The sequence below is a fragment of the Denticeps clupeoides genome, unplaced genomic scaffold (genome assembly GCF_900700375.1).
Source record: "Denticeps clupeoides unplaced genomic scaffold, fDenClu1.1, whole genome shotgun sequence".
Classification (NCBI taxonomy): domain Eukaryota; kingdom Metazoa; phylum Chordata; class Actinopteri; order Clupeiformes; family Denticipitidae; genus Denticeps; species Denticeps clupeoides.
Genome location: NW_021629768.1, coordinates 79,496 through 104,211, shown reverse-complemented (window position 1 = coordinate 104,211; position 24,716 = coordinate 79,496). Strand labels below are relative to the sequence as shown.

General features: G+C 41.3%; 2 protein-coding genes and 1 pseudogene across 2 annotated transcripts; all 3 read left to right on the top strand.

Annotated features, from left to right (window-relative positions):
• Positions 1–7,615: 7,615 nt before the first annotated feature.
• LOC114773760 (NAD(P)H dehydrogenase [quinone] 1-like) lies at positions 7,616–8,855 on the top strand. The gene is made up of 6 exons (XM_028965932.1): positions 7,616–7,619; positions 7,694–7,861; positions 7,969–8,099; positions 8,183–8,296; positions 8,371–8,472; positions 8,556–8,855. Exons 1-6 carry the CDS (start codon positions 7,616–7,618, stop codon positions 8,853–8,855), a joined length of 819 nt encoding a protein of 272 aa, XP_028821765.1.
• A 1,522-nt stretch (positions 8,856–10,377) lies between these two features.
• On the top strand, positions 10,378–11,890 carry LOC114773756 (NAD(P)H dehydrogenase [quinone] 1-like; annotated as a pseudogene).
• An 8,964-nt stretch (positions 11,891–20,854) lies between these two features.
• Positions 20,855–24,125, top strand: LOC114773757 (atypical chemokine receptor 3-like). Its single transcript, XM_028965928.1, has 2 exons — positions 20,855–20,926; positions 21,515–24,125. The coding sequence occupies exon 2, from the start codon at positions 21,526–21,528 to the stop codon at positions 22,612–22,614; it is 1,089 nt and encodes a 362-aa protein (XP_028821761.1). The 5' UTR covers positions 20,855–20,926; positions 21,515–21,525; the 3' UTR covers positions 22,615–24,125.
• The last annotated feature ends 591 nt before the right edge of the window (positions 24,126–24,716 follow it).

Below are 24,716 nucleotides of genomic sequence, written 5' to 3'. Positions count from 1 at the left end.
GTTCCAATTAATTATGCAGGAGGGCACAATTTTTTTGTATTAATGTATTTGAGACGTTTTTTTTTATGTTGAGGTCAAATGTGTAGCTCTTATTTTACAAAAGAAAGACTGTGTAATAATGTGAAATAGTTCTTTGCATGAAATGCACTTAGAATTTACATGTAAATGGATTACAAAAGAAAACAGAAAAGCACTGCTGAACAGTGATTAAATGTGATTTGTCATAGTGCAGGTTAGTTTTTCTACACCCACTCCATAATCACATAGTTTTAGGTGAATAAATAGGACAACATGGAATTCAGAAAAATTTTACTGATTTTGTATTGTGACTAGACTAATACAGCATCATATATGAAAAAATTATTCCAAAAATCAAATCAAACTACCCTCATCTTGATATTAAATGGGTGCAGCCCAGGCCAGGCCCAATAAACACCAACAGAAGGGGCCAAAATGGGTTCTTAAAACAACTGTGCTGCTGACGTTGGCAGTGGACTGTGTTCTCCAATGAAACCACGCTACAATTGGACACGTAAGTCAAGCAACCAAGAGAGACAGCTGAATTTGGTTGGCCAAGAGCATAGTCATCATGGTATAAGACCAGACATCCATATCAGATGTCAATGTGAGGTTTCATTACTCAAAACCACAGGTCTCCTTGGTCAACTTCTACTGCTCTTGTTTACTGACACATGCCCATGTGTCCATAGTGCTCTGATGTGTGATTTTAATAACTGGTATGCAATCCATCATAGGTTTTGGCACAGAACCATATTTTGAAGGAGTAAGATTTCCACACGTTTTGGTGTGCTGTGCATCTACACTGAGAATCCCAACAGACCTGAAAAACAAGTAAGCACAGCCGGAAAAAGGAACTCTGCAAGGGAATTAACGCATACTAACAAGCTTCATTTTGTTTAAAGCATCTGTACTTCAAGTCAGACAATCCACTGAATCCCGTACACAACATCATCCACAGACAGAGAAGCAGCCTCAGCGACAGTAAGACGTTCCTTCCAAAAACCCTGACTCTTTAATTCCACCAAGTGGGGGGAATGATAATGTAACCATCCAGACGCACATCTTTTGCACTTTTTTTATTTATCGTACAATCGGATAAAAAAAAAAAAAACATTCATTTTCAAACCCTTTATTCAAAAACTGAACTAAAATCTTTAGAAGGTGCACAAACATGTTGCTCCTTGAGCTATTCTAATAATAATAAAATAAAAATGGACTAACACAAAAAACATGTATGCTTTACATCTGCCAAATATATGGACTTTTAAAATAAAGTGCCAAAGCTGCAAGAACAATATGCATGTCCGCAGCATTTCCACATGCTCCTGGCTCAGTTGCGTGCTGCAGAAAACAGCCAATCAGAGGGTGTTGATGTGGCAGGGATGCAGAGGTAAGAAGTGAAGTGATTGGCATTGTGAAACACTGCAGCACACGCCTTGTATCTTTCCTCTACCTCCGCTCATTTTTTTTTGCTCCGCCTTGTCTATGAGGCGTTGAACTCTGTAGGCATCAGTGCGCGAGAGAGACAGTGTGTTTGCTTTTTTTTTTTTAATAATCAAGTGTCTCCGTGTCGCGTCACACAATGATTAGATCATGAAATTTGTTGCAGACTCTTTTAGTTACCTATTTTTTTCCGATTTAATCGATTCAATGTTGCAGCCCTACACACCACCATTATTGGACTGTTACAGAGCTCACTAGTAACACCCCACCTTGCTTACATGTCATGTGTGTACTATGTATACTCTTTCCAGTGAGAACTATATTTAAGTTTATACTGCTAGAAACTGAATTTCCCTCTGAAAATGAAGCATCTATCTATGTAATGTCTGAGGAGCTCTACTCACATTAACGTGAATAATGTTAAATGTGAGAACTGTAACACAAAAGGGATTTGAAGAGAAAAAACTAAACAAAATGGACCAATATCAAAAACTTCACACCAAAAGTGTGGCCTTCTGCCGCCCATGCAAAAAAAAAATGATTTAAAGTTATATACTAGTTTCTACAGCAGAATTCCACAGGAAGAATTAAATTAAATGTCTAATCACTTTATTGTTGAATACCACCAATGAATCAGCAGATGCAAACACAACTTGTGCTGATTTCAGGTTTAATATAACACACCTAAAAGCTCCATTACTCATGTTTGGAAAGAACCCACAAAGCACTGAATAAACAACGTGGGAATGCAGTCTCCAAAAACGGCCACAGGATGTGCCAAAATGACTAGGCACGCTGGTGCCACTCGAAAACATGGCCAATTCTGGGCTCCTTATCTTCAAGCAAATCAAAGGCAACTGCAATTTTACGGATCTACTCAATTCTTATGGGAAGCAAAAGCTTTTTATAGGCTGGTGAGTGTTCAAAGACCTAAACAAGATCAAGGTTTCTCAGTGCTGGTCCTAAAAAGAGTAATGTCTTAAAGGGCAAAATAAAGTGGGAAGAGCTTTTCCCAAATTCACCACAGTCTCTGAATACATAAGGTGGAAATAAGAGGTTTACATACACTGTATAAAGACACAGGACTTTTTCCTCTTACTATCTGCCATTAAATCAGACTAAACATTTCCTGTAATACATCACTTACATCAAATGTTGGTTTAATGAGAGAGAGTTTTTATTACTTTCTTCAAAGTTTACATACACTCCCAGTTTTGGAGGACAACTTGTGGTAGTAGTCTAGTGGGTAACACACTAGCCTATGAACCAGAAGACCCGGGTTAGAATCCCACTTACTACCATTGGGTTAAGTGTGTTGCTCAGGGACACAATGGTAGTAAGCGGGATTTGAACCTGGGTCTTTTGGTTCATAGGCGAGTGTGTTATCCACTAGGCTTCTACCACCAGTACAGCTCACGACAGAGACGGGATCTGTGTCCCAGTGAAGATGCTGGAAGGTCATTTTCCATAGTGAAAGGGCTCTCAGCGTGGACTGTAATGACCATCGTTACATTTGGAGGAACAAGGGGGAATCTTGCAAGACTGAGAACACCATCCCAACTTGGCATCATGTTGTGGGGGTGTTTTGCTGCTTAAGCACTACACAAAATAGATGGCATCATGAGGAAGGAACATCATGTGGAAATATTGAAGCAACATCTCAAGACATCAGCCAGGAAGGGTCATCCAAATGGACAATGACCAACACAAAGAAAAGACGTTCAAGGTGGCCTTCAAACCTGACACAGTTACACCTTGCGGAAAGACACCCAAAGTTTTTCACAAGCCATACAAGGAAATGCTACCAAATACTAAGGAAATATAATAATTACTGAACAGACAGTAAGAAGGAAAAAATATATAGTGTTTTTATATACGGTATATAAACTCCACAATCACTTCTTAAATACTTCAAACTTAAATACTTTCATTTTAAGAAGTGACCCAATCAGAATGATCTACTGTAATTGCTTACTATCCAACACTGCACTTGAAAAGAAAGAATGAAAATATTCCAGTTTAAACGGTAATATGATCGCTGCGCTGATAAACAACAATAACCAGTTTCTGCTTTTTTCAGATGAAGGCCTTTTTTTTTCTAGCATGAATATGTGTGTAGAAGCTGATGACATGACGAACGTTTAATCACCCAGACAAGTCTAAAAACCCGGCCATGCTTACTCTACACAACTTACTTATCAAACTAAAGCCCACATATGAAAAACAATAAAAAGCAAAAATGGCATCCCAGGAGGAGTCAGATTTTGAAACGCTGCTTTAATTAAACAAACTGATTAACAGCTCTGGCGGGGGATGCCGGCATAAATGGCATTTAAGTGACAAAAAATGTAATATATTGCATTTTAATGCAGAAGATCACAACAATCTTCATATTTCAAACTACAAAAAAAAAAAACCCAGATAAAATATAAAATACTCTTCAATTATGTTTTAATATTTTCCATTGTTCAGTGTAAGGATAAAAGAGCCATGGGTTTCAGACCCGACTACAACAAAAGTATCTCTACACATCCTCCAAATTTATGACCAATGCCCTTTTCATGTCTCATATTGCCACGATTGTAGAGCCTGTAGTACACTAGAAAGCACAAGTGAATGAACCAGTACATGTAGATATGTACTACACCCCTGAATAATGGATATCTGGACACTTTATCACATTCCTAGTGAACTATGATCACCTCCTGGTCCCTCTGAGTCTGCAGGTCCACAGAAGGGATCACCAGCAGCTGAGCTTCAAGGGTCTTCTATTTTTAATGGCCCTGTTACAGAATCAGCTTCCAACATACCAGTCTGTCAGAGAGCCGCCGTGGGACGGTGGTGCAGCTGCCACGAAGCAAAGCGCTCTGGATGTCAGTCACGAAAATGAGTGAGAACATCTCAGAACCGATGACTCCTTGACTTTTTATTGACAAATTCATCTAGTTTGGGGATAGGAAACTGTAAACCTTAAAAGAATGCATTTTATCACTGCATCTCTGCTTCAAGGGAACAACTGATGAGGCTGAAATGGAGGAATGTTCCCCTGTCACTTTGCAGAATATGCAAATATGATGCAACTTCCTGGTTGTGTGCTGAGCAACAGTTTGTCAGCGACACCAAACCCCACAGCTATCAGTTACAGTGGAGCGCTGGACGTAACACGAGGAACCGTCACACGATTAAAAAGTCTTCAGTAACCGTCCCACCTACAGTTCCGAGTTTGTTATTTACAGTGTTGAGGGTCTGGAGCTGAGGTGACACCGATATGCCTCTAAGATGGTAAACGCGTGAAGAAGGTTTCTACAGGCCTGTGCATTGTCATTCAGAACGTGGACATATTAAAAAGTTAAAGAGACGGCGAATACAAGGCCTGGATCGGATTCGATCGACACCGCAGAACCCGCAGAACCTTCTGCTGAAGCAACGAGAGCAAGCAGTCACAACACGGCCACCAGCACCTGTTAGTCCAGCCACCTGTGACATCTCGTCACGACACACACATCAGGTCAGGTGAGGGACCCGGTCACGAGCTGTGACCAGAACGCTGACACGGAACACAAAGCAGAACTTCTGGTCAAGTTGGGTGAGACTCTCGCCCGCGAACCAGAAGAGCAAAGACCCAGGTTCAAACCCCACTTACTACCATTGTGTCCCCAAGCACAACTCCTAACCCGGAGAGTCTCATGGGGGACTGTCCCTGTCGCTGCTCTGGACAAGGGCGCCCGATAAACGGCAGAAATGTAAGTGTGTGGAAGTTCTGTGAGGACCTCACCTCCCGCGCAATGACATTTAACGCGTCGTCCTCGGCGGTCAGACGCTCTTTGTTGGAAATCCGCTTTCTTCCTGTCCCCTGAGTCCCCATATTACGACTCCTTTAAGACGTTTTGGGAAAACGTATTTCTGTTTTTTTTTTTTTTTTTTTTTTTTAAGAATTCAATACGACCGATTTGTGACCAGCGGAGGTCAGTTTTACTCTTGAACAAGGTGAAAAGTCAGCGGTAACACATCCTCCTGCAGTCTTCTTCTTCCTGTCTTCTTCTCTTCTTCTTCTTCTGGATGACGCCCCACGTGCCGCTGATCCACGTCCACCTCCAGTTCCACAACCCGCTCCGTGCTCCGCCGGGAAAAGTGGCCGAGGGGACGGGGGCTGCACCTCCTCACCCTCCTCACCCTCCCCGCTATTTTTAATGATGAGAGGAGCGCTAAAACAGGCGCCTTGTCTTCTTAAAGGCGCCCAGCCGCGCGTCCGGGTTCCGAGGACGCGGAACCGGCGCTGGAACAGGAACTGCGCGAAGAATCACGCGTGACCTAATATGGAAGTTTCTTCTCACGGCCTTTCCCTCACCGGACACGACTTCTGGAGCGGTTCTGTACGCTCGTGGAAATTCTAATGAAAATGACCTGCGTGGCCACGATGAAGTGATACGGAGAAACAGGACTTTGCTGCCAGGGTTTGGTGGAAGTTGTATTAGTTGCAGCGTTGCGACCTCTGCAGGAATAATTACACGAAACCCCAGAATAAGATCATGTTAAAACAAGATCATCATTCTTATAAATAATAATATATGTTCATAAAACATTTCTGGTGTGGCTCTCAATTTACATTTAGAGCATTTATCAGACGCCCTTATCCAGAGCGATTTACAATCAGTAGTTACAGGGACAGTCCCCCCCCTGGAGACGCTCAGGGACACAATGGATAGTTAGTGGGATTTGAATCTGGGTCTTCTGGTTCATAGGCGAATGTGTTACTTTACTTTACTTTATTTAGCAGACGCTTTTATCCAAAGCGACTTACAAGAGCCTAGTGTTACTCACTAGGTTACTACCACCCCGTGGTCTCAATAAATATAATACGGAGGTATTTCATTTCCTTAGGCTTTATTATCGATCCACAGGCTTGAAATACTTTTTGGATTACTTTGGAATACTTTTATAAAGGGTGGTAGTAGCCTAGTGGGTAACACACTCGCCTATGACCCAGGTTCAAACCCCACTTACTACCATTGTGTCCCTGAGCAAGTGTCTCCAGGGGGTGACTGTCCCTGTAACTACTGATTGTAAATCGCTCAGGATAAGGGCGTCTGATAAATGCTGTAAATGTAAATGGATAAAACTGCAACCAACCTTCACACCAGACAGAGCTTCTGTTGTTTCTTATTCAGCTCCATGTGGTGCGGGCTGATGATTGAAGTTCCATGCAAATCCATGCAGGAAGCAAAAAATTCTGATATTTTTCAAATGTACTAATTAAAGTGGATGAGAAAGTTCTGGGTGTGAATATAAACACTATAATGTTTCCATTTCTCACTGTCACCAATCATGAAGACTGAAGGATGCTTGGCTTCTGGTGTGAGGAGTTCATATAATTCCCTTGATAGATCTCACCCTGAATGCCGTCTCCAGGATTGGTCCCCTTAACCAAAAAGTATTTCAAGTTCAAACTCAAGAACCTCAGGTAATAGTTAGAAACTAGTATAAGAACACATTCATTCAAATCTGAATATGGTTAGAATAGGGTGGTAGTAGCCTAGTGGGTAACACACTCGCCTATGAACCAGAAGACCCAGGTTCAAACCCCACTTACTACCATTGTGTCCCTGAGCAAGACACTTAACCCTAAGTTGCTCCAGGGGGACTGTCCCTGTAACTTCTGATTGTAAGTCGCTCTGGATAAGGGTGTCTGATAAATGCTGTAAATGTAAATATGGACAATTATGCCTAAGGGGCTAAAACTCTAAATTCTGCAAAATTAAAAGAGAAATAATTAAAGATGCACATTTTTTAAACTTAATGATTAGTGTATGAGATTTGCAACATCTCTTCTCATTTACGTGCTTTAACATACAATTAAATTTCCCAACTTTTATTAAGCCACACCCCTTTTCATTCAAAGCGCTAATTACAAGAGTAATTTAAATTTCTCATTTATATATAAAGATGAGTTTCTCTTTAAGGACAGTTGAGTAATCTCCACTTTTGTTGGACATTAATTTAGAATAATTTGGGTGGGATTGCCATATCTAATTGATTGGTGATTGTCCACCGGCCGTGCCTGAATATTTAAAAGCAGCTCCACCAGCTTCCTGCTCTACTTGCAATTTCCACCCTACAGACAGTCCTTGGCTTTGAGTGGCTAGTGTGTGAAATGGGTGAGTGTTGGTTGAGCTTTTTCTTGCAGTTCGTAGTCTCTTGTGGTGATTATCTTCCTAATTTTGTTTTACAGCAGCCAAGAACGTATTAATTGTTTATGCCCACCAAAGTGCCGCTTCTTTTAATGCTGCTGTTAAGAAGGCTGCTGAGGAAGCCTTCAAAGCTCAGGGCTGTGATGTAGTGGTGTCTGACCTGTATGCCATGAAATTCAAGGCCACAGCCACTGAAGATGACGTAACTGGTGAGCAAGGATTTTATTTATTTATTTTCACTGTGGGTCTGTCCTGTAGTTAGACTCCTAAACTAAACCAGTTGTCTGGAAAGTGAGTATGACTACCCCCTTTGTAGGAGGCATAAAGAACCCTGAGCACTTCTGTTATGGGGAGGAAACTATGACCGCATGGCAGGAAGGTCGCCTCAGTCCTGACATCGTAGCAGAACAGAAGAAGCTGAAGGACGCAGACCTAGTCATTTTCCAGGTTTTGCTTTAATTCTAGTTAAAAATTAAAATTTTTATAAATGCCAGAGCTTTAGGATCCTTTTAATGAACATCTTTTCTCAGTTTCCCATGTACTGGTTCACGATGCCTGCAATAATGAAAGGTTGGATTGACCGGGTTCTTACTAAAGGCTTTGCCTTCAGCCCTGAGAAACCCTACAGTGAAGGAATATTCAAGGTAAATTGTCTATAAATGAACCCTGAGCGCACGTTTTCTTAGCAGAACTAAGAACTTTCTCTCTCTACATCTAGAATAAAAAGGCAATGCTGTCATTTACCACAAACTCTCATGAAACCATGTTCAGTGCCAGTGGAATTAATGGGGACATCAATGTGACCCTGTGGCCAATTCAGGTTGTCATATCTGCAAAGCTGTAACTTTTTATTTATTTATTTTTATTTATTTATTTTTAATAACTATTTAATAATTTTTGTAGAATGGAATCCTTCACTTCTGTGGCTTCCAAGTTCTCCCTCCCCAGATCTTCTGGGCACCTGCATACGTTCCCCAGGAGGCAAGAGCCAGCATGCTGGAGACCTGGACTGGCCGTCTGCAGGGTCTCCTGAATGAGGCTCCCCTTTCTTTTGCACCTTGTGATAGCTTTGACCTGGAGAAGGGCTTCCAGATGAAGGTGGATGTGCAGGAGAAGCATTCTGGTTCTCCTTATGGCCTGACCGTAGGCCACCATCTTGGCAAACCTCTGCCTCCCAACAGCCAGATGAAAGCAGGAGTGTGAAATTTGCAATAAAGCTTAATGTACAGTTGTAATCTCTTTGTTTTTTTTTTTTTTTTTTTTTTTTTTCTCTGTGACCATAGTCCATACCACCACTGAGCAAGTGCAACTGTCCAATCCTGATTGGTTTAATCTGTATGGAAATTCTGCCGCCAGGCCTCTGTGCTGCGGTTTACTGTTCTGCTTCTGAATGAACTTTCCTGGTGATTAGGGGTATAAAGGTCCCTGAGTGACTATACACATGATTTTGAGGTTAGTTTAGCATTACCTGCAACATCGTATGAGGTCATGTCTTTTTAAGATGACATGAACTGTCTGTACAGCCTGCTTGAATAATGGAAGTATTTTTGTGTGCTTAACCTGACCAAATACACATTAGCTCAGAATTCCCAATGTTTTTTGCTGGGTTTATGCCATTTAAGAGACTGTAGTCATACAGAATGGCGGTGACTGTCCTATACTCAAGCATCTTCGTTCCTGGGGTCAAAAAAATAAATCTTAAAAACAAAGGCAAGCAGGGAACTTGGAATAGTTTATTCCTTAACCACTAGGCCACCACTGCCCCTAGGAAAAGTCAAGTAAAAATGTAACCACATTACATCAATATCCAGGATCTTGAAGGTATAAAGGACTCAAGTCTCCAGAATCTGTGTGCTTTCATGATTAAGATCATGTGGCAATTTCATGTGCAAGAAGTGCTTATATCTGTGACATCTACATAGACTGTAGAAACATGAGGCCTGGACCAAAGTAAAAGAAATTAATTTCTATGCCAAGAATAAAAACAGTACAAAGCATATTTTGAAAATCTTTAAAATCAGTCTTATCTTTGTTTCTGATGAGAATACAAAAAAAAGACATGTCTGGTATATGCAACACTTTTGTTTTCTCAAAAGTGCTCTATTGTTATGGGCTGCACCAAAATTGATTTTGATTTTGGTTTAAAAACCAACCTCTCCTTCCAGAAACTAACATGGCAATGCAGCTTTCATTCAACATGCTTGGCATCACAGGGACCTAATTCCTTTTGATCTTTAATGTGCCTCATCCCCAAAAATATTTAAGTCCTCCTTGTTCACTGATGCCTTTAGATAATAAAGAACTTCACGTACTGCTCGGTTCAACACTAAACGACCCTCTTCACTAGTTAAGTTCATCTGTTTAATTTGGAAAGCAACTGCAATTTTCATTCTCTGAGACACATGCTGTAAAACTGCTTTAGTTTCCCAGGACATTTAAAGACACAATTTTTCATTTCCGTCTCTCGTTCTGGTGTTTTTTTACTCATTTAGGAAAGATGAAACTGCATGGCCAAACACAACTATGTGACACTTTACCTTTAATCATTGGACAATTAGTGAAATTAGGGGCAGGTCTTAATGCTAGATTAGCTGCCAGCTTTAAATGCAGCTCTGCTGGCCTGTAACTTCATACCACGGTCTTTCAGATCAAGGTCTGCTGGTGGGTTTAAAAAAAAAAAAAAAAAAAAAAAAAAAAAAAATAATAATTAAATAAAGAAATTGTAATGGGTAAGTATGTCATTTAAAAAAAAAAAAAAAAAAAAAAAAAAACATTTTTTTCCCATTTATGTTAATCAAGTTTACTTAATGTGTTACAGCAGCCAAGAACGTATTAATTGTTTATGCCCACCAAAGTGCCGCTTCTTTTAATGCTGCTGTTAAGAAGGCTGCTGAGGAAGCCCTCAAAGCTCAGGGCTGTGATGTAGTGGTGTCTGACCTGTATGCCATGAAATTCAAGGCCACAGCCACTGAAGATGACGTAACTGGTGAGAGCGCTGATTAGGCTGCTGTTTTACTGCCCTTCTGTCTTTATCTCTTTAGAAATGTAGGGCTGTAACAATGCACTGATTTAATGGCAGTGTTAGGTTGACTACAGCTTGTTGCAATTTTATTTTTGCAGAATGGACAACTAAATTAGAGAAGGGAGGGGGGCTGTTGCTTCTACATGAAGTGTACATATTACTAGTTTCCTTGTTCAAACAACCTTCCCCCAATAGTTAATTGTTAACTCACTAGTTAGTTCACTTCTCCACAGGTTTTAGTCCCATTTTGTATCTGCCAATTCTGGATTCATCATTTTGAGACCTTTTTATTAAGCCATAACATTCAGGTAAATGTGAGTACCCAATTTTGTAGGAGGCATAAGAACCCTGAGCACTTCGTTATGGGGAGGACTATGACCGCATGGCAGGAAGGTCGCCTCAGTCCTGACATCGTAGCAGACAGAAGAAGCTGAAGGACGCAGACCTAGTCATTTTCCAGGTTTGCTTTAATTCTAGTTAAAAATTAAAATTTTTTTATAAATGCCAGAGCTTTAGGATCCTTTTAATGAACATCTTTTCTCAGTTTCCCATGTACTGGTTCACGATGCCTGCAATAATGAAAGGTTGGATTGACCGGGTTCTTACTAAAGGCTTGCCTTCAGCCCTGAGAAACCCTACAGTGGAAGGAATATTCAAGGTAAATAGTCTATAAAGGAACCCTGAGCGCACATTTTCTTCTTAGCAGAACTAAGAACTTTCTCTACTACATCTAGAATAAAAAGGCAATGCTGTCATTTACCACAAGCTCTCATGAAACCATGTTCAGTGCCAGTGGAATTAATGGGGACATCAATGTGACCCTGTGGCCAATTCAGGTTGTCATATCTGCAAAGCTGTAACTTTTTTATTTATTTATTTTTTTATTTTTTATTTTTATTAACTATTTATTTTTTGTAGAATGGAATCCTTCACTTCTGTGGCTTCCAAGTTCTCCCTCCCCAGATCTTCTGGGCACCTGCATACGTTCCCCAGGAGGCAAGAGCCAGCATGCTGGAGACCTGGACTGGCCGTCTGCAGGGTCTCCTGAATGAGGCTCCCTTCTTTTTGCACCTTGTGATAGTTTGACCTGGAGAAGGGCTTCCAGATGAAGGTGGATGTGCAGGAGAAGCATTCTGGTTCTCCTTATGGCCTGACCGTAGGCCACCATCTTGGCAAACCTCTGCCTCCCAACAGCCAGATGAAAGCAGGAGTGTGAAATTTGCAATAAAGCTTGATGTACAGTTGTAATCTCTTGGGTTATTTGTCTACCATTTCACTTCTATTCCTGAAACACGTGTGCTGCATCACCAACATTATTCTTCACTGGATCTTGCATCGTGAGCACACCAGTAACTCAGTTTGGATATTTCATTTCTAAATGGAAAAAAGCAAAACGTAGCAAAAGCATACATTTGTTTCTAAATCACTACAGGCTCATAGGATGTCTTAACATCAACTACTCTTGTCACAATGTTAACCTTCACTGAAACACCCTGGTGTTTCTCGAATTATTCCTTATTTCCTTCTCAGTCCACCATCCAAGGTATGCTGTATTTTGACCACAGAGAGGTGCTGTCCTCCTTTCCTTGCCTTTTATGGTCAGAAGTGTGCTGTCTTCAGCCCCAGGATGGTACTATTGTTGCTGTTTGCAAAGTAGCAAGTTGATGTCTGTAAGAATACATCGTCAATATGGGGAAAAAATCCTATGTGAGCCTCTGTGTGTAAATTAAGTCTAATGTTTAGTCTTATGTCATGATTTTGTACAGAAATGTACATGTATTAATTGTCAACTTAATGCCTTTAAGATTACCTACTGCTGAGTCTTTTATAGCTAGTTAGTTTTAAATTTTCCTGTTTTAGGCCGTGCTGTCAGGACTGGTGACAGCCATACTTTATTGACTTAATTTCCTCATGTCAGACCCTGATGCTCAGCGAAACTCATCTGGAGGAAAGTCACTGTGCAGCAGGTCCATAAATCTGCATTTCAACATAAAATTCCAACTCCGTCTTTGTGTGTAAGCGCCTCTGTATTGTTAATGCTTCAGTGTTTCTGTGCTGTCAGTAGTGAGAAACCACCATGTTTTGGACTGACTGTGAAAGAATGGGATGAAAGCAGATATGTGAATGGCCATCTGATGCGGTCTGGGTTCATGGTGGTGGGAAGACACCCAAAGAATGGAGCTGAAATTGCATTCTTCACACCATGCTATGCATGGCTGAGCAAACAAGCTAAGCTTTAGAGGTGATGAAAGCCTGGAAATGCTTGAATAATGAAGGTGTACCCAATTAATTAATAAACCTAATTCATTCATGTGCGGTGCAGAAGCTTGCAGGAAACAAACCCGCAAACGACTTCAATCAGTGTTTCAAATAATGCATTTGCCCTAGAGCAGCTCAGTCTTCAATGAGGGGGCACAATAACCCAAAGCACCTGGAGGTGTATTTGTCACAGTGTGGGGCTGAGCAGAATTAGTCTGTTTGGGACTGTTTCAGAATGGTTGCATGACTTGTGGATTTGGTGACAGATGGGTGTGGGTCTGGGTGTGACCCACATCCTCACCATGGTGAAAGCACCCCACCCAAAGGCCTCACTAACTGCTGACATTTACATGTGATCTCTAATACAGACCAGAACTTGAGAATGCCTACAAAACATCTGCTTTCATGGAAACACTGTGCTGTATGTTATGAGTGGCCAGCCTGAAAATCACGTCATGCCTCGCCCTTTGCAGAAAATTACTATCACCTCCAGCAAGGAACCACTGAGAAGTAGTGATGTGCAGGAAGAGAAGTGTTGTGAGGAATCAAAGGATTCTCCTTGGTCATAAGAGTGCCCTTTGGAGAACCCCTCCCCACATGTTTGGCATGGACTTCTTTCCTTGCCCCAGGGATGCCAGCTGAAATCATTTAAGTCCCTCAGAATGCATGCAGCAGACCCGAGCTGGTCAAGCGAGCGAGGTGGAGAACATCCTGGAGTTGAGCTCCATTGCTGGGGACACCCTAAAGCAACTGCTGGAACTGCTGGGAATGTGTGGTCTCCTAACAGATCTTCACTGTGAACAAACTAGAATCCATACTTTTGGTGAAGTACGGAATTGCTTGTAATATCGTGCTTTTATCCACTAGAATAAAATAAATAAATTGAATGTGAAGTATCATTGTCAAGCGTCCAATGTTACAAATCTAAGTTTCAGTTAGATGCTACAGTTTAATATTGCTAATAATGGATTTGACAAAGCAGTATATTTCATAAGGATCACATCTAACTGATGTTTATTTTATCTCTTCAGTATATAGTACAGTAATGGCTTTCTGCGTATTATTCTCATAAAGAACAGCCAGACATAAAGAATAGCCAGATGTATTCAGCAGGTGCTGTGACTCAACACCAAGACCAGAGCAACACTTGTAAGGACGTGTGAAATAATAATTAGAAACATTACATGACTGCTAAAAGCATGCAAACCATTGCCAGTATTAAAATGTTCTCACATATCTGCTGCATACACAGACATTGGATCATCCTTTAAACCAAGATGACTATTTTCCGCCATTATTTGTAAAGGAAGAGGAAATCTTTCCCTACTTCCAGGAACCACTGTATGTCTTGTCCCTGAGGCTGTCGTGCTTTTGGTTTGCATACAAAGAAACCACAAATGTGAACCACCCCTGGAAGATGCTGGTATCATTGAAAGACTGCTTCCCACCACATGATGCCCCTTGCCACATGTTTATGTAGGACTGTCACACTGTATTCCCCTGTTCAGCCTGAGCTTACTGGAGACCAGATGCAATAACTAATACTGTATTAATCTCCATGTTGAGTAGATGGGACAGATATGTGTTTATTACGACAAACTGGGAGATTCTTTACTCATTAACTCAGAAGAACTCTGAGGCAGTGGTGGCCTAGTGGGTAAGGAAGCAGACATGTTAGAGGTTTGCTGGTTTAAATCCTGAACTACCAAGGTGCCATTGAGCATATTACTGTCCTTACACACTGCTCCCCATGTGCCTTTCATGGTTGTGCACTGCACACTACGGTGATGTATTAAATGCAGAGGACACATTTCATTGTGTGCACAGTGTGCTGTGATGCAGTGCTTCACACTGACAATCACTTTAACTTCAAGGGGTTTATGGAAAGCACTAAAAATTATTATTGAAACATGTCCCCACAGGACCCACAGAAAACATCAGCATCATAAAAAGTCTTTAAGAATCTTAACATGAAAGAAAAAGGCCAATCACAGTAGACACAGGAATCCATAGATTTATGTCATACCATAAGAATTATTTGTTGTAATATGCTTTGAACTTTTTTTTTTATTACAAATGTCTCATATGTTTTGTCTGATGGGTGTGATATTGTGCTTCTCATATAATCAACAACAACATTAATTTCTTACATAGCCCAAATCACATACAGTATGTCTCAAAGGAATTGACAGGCCCCACAGTTGATACAGTTTGACCTGCACACAAGATAAAACTCTCTACACTGCATGTCCATTTTAATGCTGGTTTGAAGATCCCTGAAGCTTCAGTCCTTATGGTGTTGGTGGCTGTGGTGACACTCTGATACATTTCATACTGCTACATCTCATCATCAGCTCAATGCCAGAAACTATAGTAACTCAGTGAGAAACAGATTACACTCGGCTGGCTGGGACTGAGTGGTTATGGTAGATGCTGGTACAGAAGCTAGTGCACCTGCTGAGAATTAGAATTAGAATTATTACGTCAACAATTGTAGGAGTTTACTGAGAGATGATGCTTGGCATCCAATAAGAGGAGCATTGAAGTCGATTCTTGACATTACAAATGCATATCCCAGTTAATCTACATAATGCATGGTGAGTGTTCATCTGAGCTTTGAAACATTGCATAGGTGAGAGAATGCAGTCTTGTAAATATTGCTTGTAAATATGCTATTCTTGAAAGACATATCCCTGTCATTTGCTATTCCCAGGACTTTGGTGGTTGTGCATATGGTGTTAGTAGTCTCATCAATATTGACTGAGAGGTTGGATGGATTCCTTCTGCCAGCTTTATGACCAAGTAACAGTATTTCAGTATTTTTCAAGTTTAGCATGAGGAAGTTGCTGTAATTTCTTGTAAACAGTTTCTCAATTTTTGGTATATCACATCTGTTGGAGATATACAGTTGTGTGTCATCTGCACAACAGTGGTAGTTTCTGAATTATGTTTCCAAGTGGAAGCATATACAAAGAGAGCAGTATTGTCCTAGTATGGATCCTTGGGGTACTCCTTATTTGACCAACACTTTTTCCGGACATTCACCACTGATATTGACAAAATTCTATTAACCCATTAAGTATGAAACAGACTATTTAAGGGCACAGCCTCTGATTCCCACAAAGTTTTCCAATCTGTTTAATAGAATGCGGTAGTCAACAGTTTTAAATGCAGCACTGAGATTGAGTATCAAAATGTAGTCAATGTTCGTTGACATATGCAGTTTCCATGCTGTGATCATACAGGTCATTTATTGTGCTATTCTTTTCCAGAAATTCATGAGCTGTTGTACTATAGCTTTTGTAGGATTTTCCCAATAGGTTAGTGATTGGGAAGTAATTTGAAATTTCACTGATGTTGTCACGGCTGAGTGCAGCTGGGGACACAGCTGGCACCAATCAGCTTAACAGTAAGGCTCCAGCCATGGACAGGTTTGAATAATTAGGTGTACATGGCTGGAGCCCTGTTATAAGGACCTGTTAAGCAGCAGAACAAGGCTGCGACATTTATGTGGTTACTTCTCATACCTGTATGTGTTTTAGTGTACAAACCTGGCAATCGCTACACACCTGCAGGTTAGTTTAAGGAGTCCCCTTTGTTTGCCCAGTTTTGGCCGTCTGACTGGGTCAACTTGGGGCTGGAGCACAGCCCTGTGGCTGCGGGGGAAGACAGACATGGGTTTCTGGGACTTCCTGGAGATTTTCAGGGCAGATTTTGATCAGCCGGAACCCGAGCCGCTGATCGGACCCTGCCCCACGACCACAAACAGAATCAGCCACGATCCTGTACATGAACACCCCACGTCACCTCCTTGCTTCCTTCCCAGGGAGGGAGTTCCTGACACAACTGCACTAGGGCGAGGTGGATGAACCCCTTTGGCCAGCCAGGGGAGGTGCTCTTCCAAAGTTTTTTTGGGAGGGTGCAGTACAGGTTGGGGGCTCCTCCTGAGGGGGGGTGTGGAAGTGGGGGGGGGTAATGGACCCTCCGGTAACCAGTGAGCATAGGGGCGGAGCACCACAGAACCCACTGAGTGGCATGAGGATCCAGCTGGGACATGCAGGAAAAGGGCCTGATTGTCCCAATGGATGCATAAGGGGCTGAGCTGTGAGGGATCCAGCAAAGCCCCTACACTACCAGAAGGGGCATGCAGTGGCAGGGGGTGCACGTCGCCAGAAGGCACAGCTCTGCAGGTGGTTAAGCAGTCGCCAGAGGGTCTGGGACCATCTCCCTTGTGCAGGGAGAGGGGCTGGGGACTCCAGCAGGGAGGTGCAGTGGTAGGGGCTGCACATTGCCAGAAAGTACCCTGCGATACGGTGACTGGTCTCTAGGCGGTCCAGGAGTGCCTTCCTGTGCGGTGCATGGAGGAGAGCTGGGGGCACTAGCGGAGACGCACGTGCTCAGAATGCACCTCCCTGGGGGTGAAGGGGCGACGCTGATTCTTGTGTGCAGGTTTACATTTACATTTACGGCATTTATCAGACGCCCTTATCCAGAGCTACTGGGGGGGCTGGAGCCCTGTTATAGAAACATTTATGCAGTTACGTACCATACCTGTATGTGTTTTGGTGTATAAACCTGCCAATCGCCACACACCTGCGGGTTCGTATTTGTTCTCCCCTTTTTTTTCTCCAGTTTTGGCCCTCATGCCGTTGTTGTGTAATAAATCCCATTTGCAAGATGTCCCGTTTCTGCGTTTCCTTCCACCCTGAGCCCACGGATGTGACAGATGTCAAGATCAGGCTTTTCAGTGCAGTGCAATATATGCATTGATTAGATCCAGCAAAGGCTCCCATATGGTACCAAAAATCTACTTGGATGTCTTTGTTGGTATGCTCTCTAGTATCGAGTAGAGTTTGCTGAGATCTCCTGTAGTTATAACACAGTGATCAGGCTGAAAATTCCCAGATGGTCATGTGTATAATCCACAACATCTGATGAATGGATTTCACTTTTGTTTGGCACTGTTTCTTGGATTATTTGTATATTCCTGGACATTAGAATCTTAGATTACTGATATAATTATCCTGACCTGTTTAAGAATGGTTTAACTTACATCATCTAACGCATCAATTAACGCATTAACGCATCAATGGAAAATAATAACCCCAATATAAAATGACTGATTCACTCTTTTGTTGTGTTAAATGTTTGTTGTTATAAACAAAAATTACAAACAAGATGCCAACATGGAATTAACTTGTATTGATGTAATATCTTCTCAAACATGAAAGAAGGCTCAACAGGTATACAGGGAATACCTCATATCAAATATTTAAAAATCAATATGGTATAAATCCAATATGGTTAAAGAGAAAAATACTTAAAACCGTAAAGAAAACACACTTAAGGGTTGTAGGGGCTGAAGCCCAATCTCATTCTGGAAATAGATGCTAATGAGAACTGGCCGTGTCAGCAGAGATCTCAGAGAAATCGCTGTTTATGCCAGACGCACTTAAGGAAATGTAGACATATACAAATACGCCCTCCCAGTATGGCATTGAAGGGAGTCATAAAACACACACACACACTGCTCCCATGGGCCAGTGACATCTCACAGCTGTGATGCATTTTCATAACGACATTACGGGTAATAAACTGAAACTGCTTTTGTTGTCTCACGCCCATGGGTGTTGTTTCCCTCCATCTGTAAAGGATATACTGAAAAGTATTTGCTTGACATATTACCTGTCAATTCCCAATAAATAAATGTGAGAATAATAACAATTTCATGTCAGATTAAATATATTGTTAAGGTTGACATTATTTTTTTGACAAATTAATGTTGTCAAAGCTTGATCCACTTGAATGAAGTTGTTTGCTTGGTGAGGAAGTCTGTTTTTGGGAAATACAGCCCAGCCAACAAAAATAAGCCATGAAGCCCTAAAACCTGCCAGAGGCATGAAAATAAATTACAGTGTACAGTGAAGGTTGAAAATATCAAGCACGTGCGGAAATTTCTCACAACGTTTTACGACTTCACCTGTTCCGTACCAGTTTGTTCTCAGTGCTGCATGTGTGCTCCTCCTTCACTCGCTTTCTGGACGCTTTTGGTGTTGTTTGGATATGATCCATAAATGTGCATACCTCATCAGATTACAGACCTAATTAAAAATGGCTTTCCTCTGCCTTTACAGTTCATGACTTTTAATTGGCAGAGAACAATAAAAGTTAGACCCTGCTCACAGGACCTTACACATAGTGAAAGGGACATTTTTCCTGCACATATCATAGAGCAAGGAGTTAAAGGAGAGATTTTTTTTTATGTCTTAACAGAAAAGGAGGTTGCATTCCAAATATGTTTTGGAATCGAATAGATATTCAGTCCATTCTCAGCCTAGAGGACACACTCTGTGTGAAGATGAACATATCTGTATGATGCGCCACAGTCTGCAACAACAGGTAGGAGTGGTCTGAATAAAGCTGTCTGACATATGTGTCCTTTGACCTCCTGGACCTTGACATTAGTAGAGCAAGATCATTTGACCCATGTGACATTTTAAGACAACTTTATTCAAAGGAAATGTCACAGCTGCCCTGGCAAATATAGCAATGCCAAAACATTCTACACAACTCAGAATTTAATAAGGAAATATAGAAATAAAATGGTCCTGAGATATTTATGGCCCTGTGCTTGAATCAAATCAATATTTCAATGGTCCCACCCAAAGAGACCTCTGAATGCCTCATTCCTTGGCTTGTAAGAAAGAAGCTGGCGGGGTCTCTCAACACAAGGACGTTTATCGGGAACCTTTTTGAAATCTGTGCTGATAGTTTGATAAGGCAGGACAATGGACATCCGTGCATGCTGAGACTGTGTTCTTTCATGCGGTGCTCATGGTGAAACAATAGTTCCTCCCTCAGTTCCTGTCCTTTATGAGGTCCAACCATGATTCTTGATAAATATCCAGTAGATGCAAAAGAGTAATGCAGTCCTATCCCACAAGTAAACAAAGTTAAATTGAATTGTTCTTTAAGAAAATAATTTTTTATGACTCTGGACAGTAGAACCAAGTTATGAATATTTTGTTAGTCTGTACAGATTGTGCTTGGACTTTCTTCTGGACTTCAAACGACACAACAGACTTCATTAGACTTTCTTGCAACATTAGAAAGGAGGAGTTCCTGGCTGAGAGGAAAATTCCACCCACCCACTAGGCACGCAAGCACACAGACCCACACCAGTTTAATTTAATGAATGCACATGAAAAAAGGCCTGACCCTGCTCCTAAAATGAGAACAAAGTCATTCATTATTTATAATGAATAAATCTTTTACTAGTAAAAACCAACAGAAGTCCTGCGCCCTTCAATTTCTGTTAAAAGCAACTGTCAGATGGAGCTGGATCACGCCCATATAACTGACACCTATCAGATGAAGATAGGATCTGGACATGGGATGCAAAGCATGGTTCATGAATTCATATTGTTCAGAAATTTCACATATTTTGTAAATTTGCTGCTTTGCTGTATAAAAATGTTCAAGTAACAAAATTAACTGAGTGAATCACACTGTGTGCAGAAGGACATAGCAATGCTGGAAAGCACACAGTCACCCACAGTCTCTGTTTGCCATGACAGTAAAATGACCCTTCACTCAAACTAATGGGTCATGGCCAAATCCTTAAAAAAAGCCCAAGACCATTCCTCCTCCTCCTCTTCCTGCAGCCTGTACAGATGGCATCATAAATCCAGACAGGTAGCTCTTCCAGTATTATCTGTCACATGCATTAGCACCAATATTTTATACGAGCAGCATTACCAAATAGTTATTAGTGTCAGTTACTATAACAGTCTTCTGAGAAATGCTGCAGGACGGAAAAGGCCCCACATCTGGCAACATCACGACCGGACGGGGGCGTCGCTGCACTCCTCACGCCGGCCTATATGGGGGTGTGCAGCGCGCGCTGAACCGCAGTTTGTATGCAGCAGTGGAGGGGAGAGGAGATCCTCATCTACAAACTCCACATCTTCACAGTAAACGAAGGCACTGACAGGTAGGTCATTAATAATGCATAATTACAGAGTAAATAAATATTTTAATACATTTTATTTATTAGATAGAAACCACATTCACTGGTTCTGCAAACTTTATATCAGATTTTAATAGATGTGAAAATGTTACAAATATGATCAATGTCCATATATCTGTATAATTCATGTATATTTTATTCATTTATAACAAAAAGACTACATGGAATAAGTGTAATGAGATTTTTTTTAAATAGGACACATAGGTCAATATTTCCTTATTTTATTTTACTTAGCAGACACTTTTATCCAAAGCAACTTACAAGAGGAAGACACCAGCAATTCCCATTCGATTTCTATAGATTTTGAGTTTACAAACTAAGAGCCCTGATAAGGCCTAACTTGTCAGAAAAAGAACATGCTCGGAAATTGTTAGACGAAGTAAAAATTTTTATTTTGTTCAGTGTGTGTGCATGTGTGTCAGTGTTAGATTCGTCTGAAATACAGAAAATATTTCTTAACTGTTTTAATCTATTTTACATACTAGATATCAGAAACATAAACAAAATTCTTCAGTGTGTTTGAAGGACACCCACAGTATCTTCTTTCCACAGCCAAGGTGAAGATGAACGTGAGTGACCCCTCTGACCTCTTGTACGAGGACCTGAACTACACTGACCATGATGAAAACATCTCACACGTGGAGATGCATCTGTGCCTCACGGCCTTTAACCGCATTGCCCTCCTCCATGCCATGTGCACCCTCTACGTCTTCATCTTCATGGTGGGCCTGGCAGCCAATGCCATAGTTGTTTGTGTCAACCTGCGCACTGGGAGCCACCGGCACGAGACACACCTGTACATCATGAACCTGGCTGTGGCCGACCTCTGTGTGGTGGCCACCCTCCCTATCTGGGTGAGCTCCTTGGCACAGGGGGGGCACTGGCCCTTTGGTGAAGTGGCCTGTAAGCTCACCCACCTCATCTTTAGTGTCAACCTTTTTGCCAGCATCTTCTTTTTGGCCTGTATGAGTGTTGACCGGTACCTCTCAGTGAACCACTTTGGAAATGCCACAGGGAGAAGAAAGAGGTTAGTGCGACGCCTGGTCTGCATATTCACATGGCTGCTCGCTCTCATTGCCTCTGTGCCCGATACCTACTTCCTCAAGGTGGTAAAGGCCTCGCAAGCTGATGCTAGCCTCTGCAGGCCTGTGTACCCTGAACACAGCCCACAGGAGTGGATGGTGGGTATTCAGCTCAGCTTTGTGGTGTTGGGGTTTGCTGTGCCCTTCCCGGTCATTGCCGTTTCATATGCCTTGTTGGCCAGAACCTTGGCCTCCTGCTCCACCGGAGACCAGGACAGAAGGTTGAGTCGAAAGGTCATCCTCACCTACATTGTAGTTTTCCTTTTGTGCTGGGCTCCGTACCACATTGTGCTCCTGGCCGATGCTCTGGTGCTCCTGGGCGCTGTGCCGCTGGACTGCAGCATGGAGAATGGCCTGTATGTGGCGCTGCAGCTCACCCAGTGCCTGTCCTTGCTACACTGCTGCATCAACCCCGTGGTGTATAGCTTCATTCACCGCCACTACCGCTATGACCTCATGAAGGCCTTCATCTTCAAGTACTCCACCCAGTCAGGAATCGCACAACTGATGGAGAACTCCAATGGAAATGACACAGAGAATTCCACAGTGGAGAACCCTTCACAGCTGTGAACCGAGGACTGTGTCCAGAACGGTTAGTGTGCTGATAGGGTCTTCTTCTTAAGAACGAAGGGGTTTGAGTGGTTTTCCAGCCTAGACCTAGTCAGTGCATGAAATGCCTTTATTGGCCCGGATTACATGGATGTATGGTTCAACATGTCCCTATTGGGACACGAGAACCCGGTTAAGAACATTTCTTACACATAAGAAAGATACCAACAATCATATCTGAATACATGAGACACAAATGCACAACCAAAAGATTGGGGATCCTACCCATTTATGTGTATTTCTTTTTAGGATAATTTTTTACCTTATATCAAAACCAAAACCTACTGAGAATTGTCTTTCCCTGATGTCAATGAGCATCTTTACTTATGCTATCCTGATGATAAAGAGAGATGACCCTGAAGAATCAGATTGATCATATTTTGTTTTCTTCTGATAAAAACCAAAAAATATATTGTCCTGTATAAGATCCTTCACAATAGGTTCTGTTGGTGTTCTGAATTGTCTGCCTTTCTCTCTGTGTTATGCATTTGCTTCTGGTAAATTTGTTAATTAATTCTTAATTAATCTGTGAAGGGCATTTATCTAGTAGATGTACATTTTTACATTTTATAATTTAAGAAATATTCATATTTATATGGATTTATGACATTTTAAAATATGTTTATTGTTCTGATGGAATTAGATTGTTTCAAATGCAATTACGAAAAATACATTCATCAAGACATTACTGATTGCCATGTGAACTTTTTTCTGAACTGTCCAAAATGAAAGATGTCCATGTACACTGGAATATTCTGTATATTTTGTTTTGGAGGAGAATATATTTAGAATAAAATTCAACACTTTAGACCTATAGAAACCAAAAACCCAACTACTAGGTCAATGGGGAGGGTTGCATTAGGAAGGGCTTTCAGCACAAAACTTTTGCCAGGTCAACAGTGTTAACAGCCAGACAAGCAGATCCACTGTAATGACCACTAATAGGAGCAGAAAAAGGAAGGAGGAGTTATATAGCAGCCAGAAAAATTTTATTAAAAATAATATTTTTAATGGCTGCACAGCACAGCAAATCAGGTCATAAAAAGGGTATACAGAAAACGAGCATGTCAAGATCTCAAAAGAGATATCAAATGAGGTAGTACTTCTTTCATTACACATTCAAACTATCTCAAATTAATCAAATGAAAATCAATAAAAAAGTATATATCAAAACTTTTACCATTCAGGTAAATGCACACCAGAGAATATATTTTGTTGAGACGAATTGACCTCCATGCGTGTTTTGTCTCTTTTTTTGTGTTTAAATAATTTCACTTATGTAAAGTTATTGTGCCATGCCTTATCCTTGGTGTAACAGAAAAAGCAACCAAAAGGAGAGTAAATCAGTGTAAAAACTGTTGGGATGAGTGGGAACTGGTAGAAGATAAAGATCCATAAAAACAGGTTTAAGCACTGTAAATACCGTTACTGCATTGTTTCTTGCACTCATGAACACTCTGCACTGGCACTGCCATCACTGATGTAGTGGAGCCCAACCAGTCAATAAAAAGCAGTAATTCACTCGAACGTGAAGTGAGTCACCTGCATTCATACATTTGAGTGTGTGTACTGTAAACATTTAGCATGCAAACAAGTCAAAAGCCAAAAGAACAAAGACATGTCATTTTCAGAGTGGGAGGAGAATTTTTTTTTTATGTTTCCTCAAATTCAAAGTACATATGTATGGATTTATGCAATTTCTGCAGTATGAGCATGGCTTTACTGAAGAAGGAGCAACACTGGAACGGATGTAGAATGTTCTTGAGTCTATAAGGTAAACACAATATAACAATACAACAAGAGAACATTGTGAATTGTGAAATCATTTAAAAGAAAATGTTTTTGTCTATTTTACTAGGACAATCCAAGATGGCAGTGGTGAGGTCGGCTGCCGTCGCGACTGCTCCAACCTCGTTTATGTTGTTTTTGTCTTTTAAGTTAAGTTTCAGTAACCGGCAAATACACCACCATTGAGCGCATTAGTAATAATAGAGACACCCTTGTTTCTATTAATATACAACGCACTCAATTCTAAATCAAACTGCTTCGGATCCAAGCTGTCC

Excerpts from the sequence above, each read along its gene's own strand:
- LOC114773760 (XM_028965932.1), top strand. Across the intron at positions 8,297-8,370 it reads ACAGTGAAGGAATATTCAAG|AATAAAAAGGCAATGCTGTC; the intron begins GTAAATTGTCTA and ends CTCTACATCTAG. Across the intron at positions 8,473-8,555 it reads TGACCCTGTGGCCAATTCAG|AATGGAATCCTTCACTTCTG; the intron begins GTTGTCATATCT and ends TAATTTTTGTAG.
- LOC114773757 (XM_028965928.1), top strand. The coding sequence starts at position 21,526 with ATGAACGTGAGTGACCCCTCTGACCTCTTGTACGAGGACCTGAACTAC.